This window comes from Neltuma alba, unplaced genomic scaffold (genome assembly GCF_004799145.2).
Source record: "Neltuma alba isolate B1F8T4 unplaced genomic scaffold, ASM479914v2 tig00013603_pilon, whole genome shotgun sequence".
Classification (NCBI taxonomy): domain Eukaryota; kingdom Viridiplantae; phylum Streptophyta; class Magnoliopsida; order Fabales; family Fabaceae; genus Neltuma; species Neltuma alba.
The window spans coordinates 11,043-20,357 of NW_021637796.1; the positions used below are offsets into that span (position 1 = coordinate 11,043).

The 9,315-nt window shown below is 33.5% G+C and overlaps 1 protein-coding gene across 1 annotated transcript; it reads right to left on the bottom strand.

Annotated features, from left to right (window-relative positions):
* Nucleotides 1–325: 325 nt before the first annotated feature.
* Nucleotides 326–5,868, bottom strand: LOC114738523 (probable nitronate monooxygenase). Its single transcript, XM_028926594.1, has 6 exons — nucleotides 5,511–5,868; nucleotides 4,807–5,019; nucleotides 4,126–4,221; nucleotides 3,322–3,467; nucleotides 2,258–2,477; nucleotides 326–732 (listed from the first exon to the last, which is right to left on the bottom strand). The coding sequence occupies exons 1-6, from the start codon at nucleotides 5,643–5,645 to the stop codon at nucleotides 538–540; spliced, it is 1,005 nt and encodes a 334-aa protein (XP_028782427.1). The 5' UTR covers nucleotides 5,646–5,868; the 3' UTR covers nucleotides 326–537.
* Between the last annotated feature and the right edge of the window lie 3,447 nt (nucleotides 5,869–9,315).

Sequence of the window (9,315 nt, forward strand, 5' to 3'; positions counted from 1 at the left end):
TTGAGTAAGTCAGTTAAGTTACTTGTTTGTAAAAAAAAAATTATGTTAATTTTTCTATAATATTCTTTTGAATAATTTACAACAGAAACTACCCTATATAGAAAACGTTCTTTTGTCCAAGGCCTTTTTGCTTGATGGCGTAGGATGCGCTCTTACAACATGAAGAATCGAGGTTTGAACCTGCTAAGCAAGCAGTAGCTTGCCAATTAAAAAAAAACTTTCCTTTAATATGGATGATCAATGTTTAATAGGAAATAATTTGACTATAATTTGAAAGATAAAGTGAATTAAGATATTAGAGCTAATAAGACTCCCAACTAGCAGCTAAGATTCAAGGGAAAATAATCCCTCATGCAGGCTAAGGTAAATTTCTGTCTTTATTGATCAAGGCTGAAAACTTCAAATGGAGTACACTTATTGTTTCTCAAACCAGTGAGGCCTCAACTTGCAAACATCACACACCGGAAAACATATCTGAATTTAAACAAGAGGCAGATTCAGTAAGAAACAGTGGGAGGTCTACTCTATATTACGACTTCACTTGTACTGCTGCTGGAAGTTTTGGTGAATCAGAAGCTGAGCACCTTCAACCAACTTTCTCACAACTTCAGCAGCAGGCAGGATTTCCCTTATGAGACCAACACCTTGCCCAGCATACATAGCCATGCTTTCCAGGTCCCCTGTAGTTGACATGTTTGGCACTGTTCCCGCAAATCGACGAATCTCTTTCTCCTGTTCGATAGAAAAATGTGGGATTATGCAGAATAGTGCAGTTACAGAAACACTACATAGAATATAGTTTTCATGCTAGAAATTCGTAGCATCAAACAAAGTGTGATTCTCCAACATTCAAATAACATGTAAAATCTATGCTGGTGGAATAGGCCATTCACTCCAACATAATAAGCAAGCCTAGGCTTTAGACAGAAAGTCATATTCATTTGTAACACATGTTAAATTCGTCATCTAGCTTTTGTCTTCCCTCAATTTTAGAACAAGCTGTTGCTTATATGAAGATAAAACGAGGGCTGATCTTGGTCTTGGAAATTGGACCACTACCCGACCTTCAAACATAGGCTGAAATCGAGGTGGGTGAACTTGGTACTCAATAATAAATTAGGCTTTAGCTCAATCCCAACTTAGACCAACCAAGAAAAAGAACTCATAGACTCTAGGATGGAAACAAGAAAAGAAATTGAATTTTCATAAGAAGATTCTGAAAACTCATCAGACTTTTAAAAATCAATTTTAAGATTTAGGAATATTTTATTTTAATTATTGTAATATGTGAGCTATTGTTGTCTTTTAGCAATTATTATTAGGGAAAATCGTTGAAAAATTCCCATCAAAAAAATTTATTGCCCAGAGGTACCTAAAAACTCAGGTTTTTGACTGAATGAAAATCTTTTTCAACTATGTACAACATATTATCATTTATGTGCAAATGTCTTTCATTTTATATGTAATTAAATATACGTTGCATACTACTGAAAAAAAATTCCACTTGAAATTTTATATGTGCCTTTGGCTAATAAATTTTGTAATGAGTGATTTTTCAGCAATTTTTTCTTATTATTATCTTTTTGAATATTTAAAATTAATTTTAGAATTTCTAGAATATTCTCATCTTTAATTTCTAAGGCCAGACTAAAGTTTATAAATAATCGTTAACACATGTTATTTTGTCCGCTTTACTTTGAATGAGAATTAACCAACAAATTTCATTTACTTCTTTCATGCCATGTTGGGGGGGGAGGTAAAAAAGTATTCTGGTAAAAGGTGCCATTTTGCAATTAACTTAAGGTAACTATTTTGACGAATGGGTGCAGGTGACTCCCATATTCTTTTCTCTTTTTGTGACTCCCATATTCTTTTCTCTTTTTGCAGACCATTTTTTGTTCTAAAGGTCATCCAGAGTTCTCCTTCAAAAAATGTTGGTGGCAACTCTATTTGTTCTTATTTTGCGTTTTGAAAGCTGAAATTCAGGCCCCACAGTATCTTATATTAATCAAAAGTTCTAATTCATTTTCATCATTTCTTTAAATAAGGGCACTAAAGTTATTTTTCATCTTCAAATCACTTTGCTTTTTTCTCATTTTTCACTCAATTCTATGTACCAAATGAGTGCAAAGCATCAATTAATACATGCTAAACGCCCTCACGTACATGCTATTGAAATATGCATAAGCTTTATCCCCTGCGCCCCCCCCCCCCAAAAAAAAAAAACCAAAGAAATATGCATAAGCTGGAACCTTACCAATCCATTAATCTTTGAATGGCCAATGATGGGCTGGTTGGCTTCATTTTCATGGGGTGGAAGGGATCTCCAATCGCTGAAGAAAGCTGTCACCAGCACACGCTGAGGTGCGCTCGGCCATCTCGCCCGGCCAAATACATCAGTGTACTCAGTTTCATCAAGCTCAACCAATTTCCTCTTGTATGTAGGGTGAGCATTGCTTTCCCTAGTGGCTAGAAACCTGAAAACAAGATTCTTCAAGTATAAATACACAAGGGATATAAGGCAGAAATGAGTCAGATTTTAACCGAGTATGTCATTCAAGCAAAGTAGTAATGGGGGGGGGGGGGGCAGTCCTATTGTTCAAATCCTCGTCAACTAAAATTAGTCTTGATTCTATCATGACTGATACAAAGCTTTTCTCCAACTCATGAACTTAGCTGATACTGATACAATGCTATAAGACAGCATGCAATTTTTCTGACCCAGCAGTTCAATATGTGCTGTGATTTATCATTTACGAATGTTGGTAAGATCCTTCTATTTAGTAGCAACTTAGGATAAGGGTAAGATGCAGATAAGAAAAGGCTTAAGTGGATAACTAGGCACATAGAGATGAGAATGCGCATAGAGAATCATTGGTCACAGATGATAAAGAGTATAAAAAAATTACAAAACAGAAAACATTCTGGATAGATATCTAGATAAAATTTATATTTCAAATCTTGTTAACATACAGCTATCACTGTTCTTCTAGGAAAATGATTTTGGAAAGATTATAAACCGATAGGGTCATTCGGCTGAGAACTCAGTCAATCTATTGAAGAATAAATTAAAGCATTTCCTTTTGCTCTAGTGTTGTCCCCAGCCAACCTATAGAGATCTTAAGTTAAACAGGCACAATGTGAATTCATTATCAGACCTCGCAAGGAACAATGTCTGATTTTATATTCTGCGGTTAGCCTTAAAAAATTACTATATAGGAACCTTTCCCTCAACACCTGTTGAATATGCTAAGAGATACCTGCTGGAATATAAGAACACTTTCCTTAAATATGTTTCTAGTAAAATATAATATATCTAACCTAGTTCCTAGACAGACGCCTTGGGCACCAAGTGCCAGAGCAGCAACATATCCTCGTGCATCCACAATTCCTCCTGCTGCAATAACAGGTATGTCTCTGTCTCCAACAAGATCAACCACCCGAGGCACCAGTGCTATTAAAGATTCCTGGAATTAGATGCAGAACATGAAAGCAACAATATCACTCAGCAGCTGTATTAAACATGTACTGACATACTTCAGTGCTTAAAAATACTATTAGCTATCACTCATATGCAGCCGCGTTAAATAGTTGCTGGGAGAATAATGAGACTAGATTCTCCCTTGAAGTACAACAGAGATGGATCCACTGTAGTTATAATTGATTGTATACAATACAGTTGAAGAGAAAGAGGAATAGATGTAAAGAGAAAAGGTGAGTCTTATACATATTTAATTTCTACTCCTATTTATTATTCTTTCTCTGATTATTTGGCCATGTGATGACAGTTTGAGTAATAGATACTAAAAATACTTGAAGACTAGCTCTGAGAGTCAGAGTTATTGCTAGTAAAAACGATCTTCATTTCAATAATAATTAAAGCTGTAGAGAGATTGAACTAGAGAGGCACGATACTAAGCAGATCATGAAGGCTCCCAGAAAATTTTAGAGCAGAAATTACAAGAACTGCTTGTTGAATCGTATTCAATTACAGGCCTTATTTTATACCAGCTATCGTACTTATTGTTACGGTAAGCTAACAACAAACTTATATATGAGCACTGAAGTAAATAACCAATGGTCGTGAAGTTGTTCACACTCTAGAATTAGGATAAGGTTGCACACCTGACCAATGACATGACCACCAGCTTCCCTTCCTTGTACAATTATCCCATCCACACCTGCTTCAATTGCCTTTTTTGCTCCTGCTACAGTCCCAACCTCCAATAGGATCACAAGTGACAGATCAGATTCTAATATCAGTAAAAGCTAAGCAACCACAAAGTATGCAATAGAAAACTACAATCAGAAAGCAGCATGCCTGACCCAAAAAACACAATCTTTCATTTAATCTAAATCACAGGTCTCCAAAATTACCCAGTTTCTTGCTCCACTTTTCACTTTCCAGTTTATTTCATACATTTTTCAATTTATTTTAAAGGGAAAGGGAAATTAGAGGGCATCCAACTCAAAGATCATCGATATGTTAGAATGCCATTTGAACATCACAAGGAATATTAACCTTGAAAAATCTTGTCCTAGTTGAGGGGGAACAAATTGTCCTTGCATTTTCCACACAAGGACAATACAAAGTTCCATGCTCTTAATTCTGCTCGGATATTAACCATAATTTGGAACTTTTGAAGTATATAATTTGTAAAACTTCACATATTTCACAGAATTCAAATCCAATAATATTGAACCAAGTTAACATGATATAAACATGAATACCAATTTCTCATACCACTTCCAAGTAGCATTTGCATATAGGACGTATCATTGATACAGATGGAATTAATTACTTACTTGGGGAACAATCTTGACCCCAGCTGAATGAACCTTAATAACCAATTCCCTTGAACATTCACCCCAATAAACTTGTAAGACCGCAACTTTTTCTTCCAAAATGACTTTCAAGTTCTCCTCGTGGGGAAATGCCAGAACAACACCAACCCCAAACGGTTTGTCAGTTAAGGTCCTAGTTTTCTTTATGAGCTCCCTCAAGTAATCCGGCGATTCCTGATGGAGAAATTCCGATCAAACATAACAAATTGCAACATTCACGTCAAAGATACAGTACGAATCCAAGCCAGAGGGGGGGGGGAGAGCACTTTTCTTCTGTTCCTTCTTCTTTTCCTGGATTCTGAATGACACTCAGAGATATACAAACGAAGTTCGTTCTATTGCAGATTCAAGATTACAATGCAATCATTACAAGGGGGAAAAGCAATAGTTTCAGCAGCATCTCATGCCGTCACTAATTTTTGGAAGCTTAAGTCTAGAACGGCCTGCCAGTCTGATAACCAGATGATTGGTGCAGTCAATTTTTGAAATAATAAATAAAACGATAGCGTCATGGGGAAAACTCAAGGTGAATTGATCACTCTATATTAAAACTGGAAAGCACGTAACAATGATGGTATGTTCGAAACCAGTGAAGAAGCAGTGATTATTTTCAGCGAAAAACGGAAAACAATTTTTTTTTTTTTTAAAATAGAGGGATAGCATACCCAATCAGGGGCTCTGAGAAATCCGAGAGCACCGGCGTTGGCGACGGCGGCGACAAGATGCGGACCAGAGATATCGGGGCCCAAAGGAGCCTGAACTATGCCGTAATCGAAACCTAAAATTCCTCTCCAAGCCATGAAATGGGAGCTTAATAGGTGGAAATCCAAGAGGGATGTGAGAAAGAGAGGGGGAAGCAGACATGATTTATATAAAGGCAGGCATAGTTCTGTTGTGATCAGCGTAAGCAATCAGGTATGTGTTCTTGTCAGAATCCTCCTGAGCTCAACATCAATCATTTCACCGTAAATTCATTTTTTCCAAAGCAGACGAAGTTGCATGCCGCATTCATACTGACTGACTATTCCATTATATTATTGCGCGCACTAGGACTGGCCTGCCCACGAGCCGCCGCTATTTACATCCTCCCTCACTCTTCCCCCTATACATACTTGCATATGGTCATAAGCTGGTATGATGTTTAACATAGAGACACATTTAACTTAATTTTATTAAATTAAAAAAAGTTGAGTAAGTTAATTAATTATAATAAATATGATATATTTTTTTATAAAATACGTTAGTATCAATAACGGTAATTTACAAAAATTGATAAATATAAAAAATAAATATTATATTTAAGATTAAAATCAATTTTATAATTAGATTTTATATTAAGCGACAGTATTTTTTATAAAAATCAAAATGATATTAGTAATAGAGTATAAAAAAAATAACACAAGGACAATAATTTAGAGAATCGAGGAACCCCAAAAAAAAAAAAAGAAACTTTGAAAAAGAAATGGTGTCTTGGAGGACGATTTGAATTGTTTACTTCCAAGTTCCAAATACATTTTACAAGTCTTAAAAAAATTCTTTTAATTTCATTTTTCTTGATAAGGAAACAATTTTATTTAAAACAAAGTAAAAAGATGCATATTATGGGGTTTCAATTTTAGAACCTAAGCAGAGACCAATTGAAGCTCAAGCTGTTACTGAGACTAACCAAAAACCAAACAGACTCAATAGAAACATAATAACCCTAATGTTCAACCCATACGAACATTAAAGATATAATAATAGATGTATGAGAGTAATTACAAACATATTGTGGGGACTTGTTCTTGCTTATGAGTCAGAAAGTAGATTCATGAACTGAAACGTGGTAAGCACATGTATTTTTTTGTTGAAAGTAATCCTTTTTAAGATATTGTCGAGTACTAAATGTATGCATCTCGGGATTTAGGCCTTAATTCATTATATTGTGAGAAATTAACCACATTCTGCTAAACCTAGTCTTATTGGTAAATGAAGCGTTCTGTAGGCAAAGAAGCAGGAAAACCAAAATCAAACTCATCCCTATCATGAGAGGTAATTTTTCGTTTTAAAAAAACAATATAATATTGAACATATAAACAAGGGAAATCAAATACAACAACAACCTTAGACATTAATGAATACCTGGGCCCATCAAATTATTTTGAGTGTACAAGTACAACTTTTGTTGCCAACCTATCGCTATCCATAACAATCCATTGCACTTTGTTCATCAAAGGAAGATCGCACTCTGCAGATAATTAAGGGGTTTTATTCATGAAAATTGGAATATGTGATACCATTTATTATTATTATTTTTAATTATTAATGAGCCTTTTTTTTCACTTGGCGTTTGATGGGAGTTATAAACATAAATGCAAAATCTGCATATGCGTAAGCCAAATCAAGTAGCATATAGAAATAAATCAAACATAGAACATCCCATAATAAGGAATTGAATTGAATAGTTAATATGTAAAACAAAAATCCTAATTATATCAACTACTTTTTTTATCCAATTAAATTGGACGCATTTAATTGCCTGATTATATGGATTATACATTTTGATTTTATTTTTTTCCCCCTAAAGCATAGGTATCTTCCTAACAGAGGCAATCATATTCAAAGTATTGTTAAGTACTAAATGTGGGTACCTCTCTCAGTTGAGATTCAAACCTTGATTCATCACGTTGTGAAGAACTAACTCATTCTGTTAGACCCAACAACTCCTATTAGCGATTAGACATCTTGATTAGATTCATATACCTATTGCATATGGAAGGGAAGATCCACGTTGAGGTCAGAGTTTGGACAAATGTGGGCCTTCATTTTAATTGGGCTCAGATGTCCTCTTTCCAAAACGGCTCAATCATACAATTGGTCTGCCATATCCTAACTCTATCTGGGCCAAATTGCCATCTCTCTTTTCCAGCCATGAAAAGGCCCAATGAAAAACTTAACGGCTCTTCTTATTCTTCTCTTAAAAAATTAAAACATAAATCAAATTTTCTTTTCTAATATTAGCTGGTTTTTGTAAATTAATCACATTAAACATAAATAATGTAAAACTCTGTGCCGAAATTTTTTTTTTATATACAAGAATTTAGTTACATCATATCAAAGTTTAATCAAGTTTAAATTTACAAGAACTGAATTACATCTAGTCAAAATTTAATGACCAAGTTTTAATTAAGTCAAAACTATATGAATTAAATAATTCATATTTCTCAAAGTAAAAATTTTCTTTAAAAAAATTTAGAAAGCAAGAGCGACATTATGTGGGTGACTTCTTCAAATTAAAGGTTAAAAATGAAACTCAAAAGAAGTAAAATAAAATAATCAAATTAAAGTAAAATAAAGCAAAACGGATTAAAGATATATTATATTAAGGAACAGCGTGCCTTATTACCCAAACTAAAGGGAGAGCAAGCTGTTTTGCAGTGTGGGTGGTGGAGCAAGCAAGCAAACAATAATCACGTCTAAATAATGAATACGTGAAGATAAGGTTCTTGTTATTTTAATCCTAATTACGAGTTAAAGATAAAGCTTTCATTAATTATAGTTGGGTCCGCCAAGTAATCATAATCTTAATTAATAATTAATAATTAAATTTCAAACATTGTACTACCTCTGATCCTTAATATAAGAGTTTAGTTGACTTTTATTTTGATCTTAAATATAATATCCTAATTCATTTTATCTCTCATATTTATTTATTTATTTCAAAGTAGTTTCTTATAATAATGGTAGTTCTAATCAAGACACTTGATTGGTAATGATATCTTAAAAAAGACAACACATTCTTATTACAAATAAATAACTTAACTAATTTACTCTGTCTACTTAAATTAGTCAACTGACTCTTATATTAAGGATTGGGGTAATATATTATTACCTATCCATCTATCCAGAAGTAGCCAGCTTCACAAACTTGTTAAGTACTCATCCGTTTCTTTTTGTGCCTTTCTTCAGGATTTTATTTGGTAGATTAAGTAAAATTAATACATTAAAAATGATAGTAATTGATGTTGTCTTTGGCCAAAAATTATGTTTATTAAAGAAAAACTATATGCTCTTTATAATGTCTATTTTTCCGTGATTAAACTTAGCGACATTAAGTACATTAATTAATGCCCCCATCGAGTGAAATATAATAAGAATTATCACTTCTAGAAGTGTCTTCTAATAAGTAAGTATTTGTTGAAAAAATAAGCATTAGTTTTCATAAGTTACCCTGCTAATTATTTGCATTAAGAAATAATTCCATAGCTAAATTTGAAAAAAAAATTATAAATTTGAGAGGTAAAATAAATTAACATCATACGCTTAAAATCAAAATAAAGTCCTCAGTATCAATATTCAATAGGAAAAATGACCCCAAAAAAATGAGTTGAAAATTGCAATATTTAAATTCAAGCACTTAAGAGATCAAAATCTTATGAAAGGAAGTGGTGCTTGATCTAGTATTTTGCAAATGTGGTCAAATGACTAAAA

Coding starts and splice junctions, on each gene's coding strand:
- LOC114738523 (XM_028926594.1), bottom strand. CDS start 5,645: ATGGCTTGGAGAGGAATTTTAGGTTTCGATTACGGCATAGTTCAGGCT. Junction 5,020..5,510: donor TTCTCAGAGCCCCTGATTGG/GTATGCTATCCC, acceptor TTTCTCCATCAG/GAATCGCCGGATTACTTGAG. Junction 4,222..4,806: donor GGGTCAAGATTGTTCCCCAA/GTAAGTAATTAA, acceptor ATCCTATTGGAG/GTTGGGACTGTAGCAGGAGC.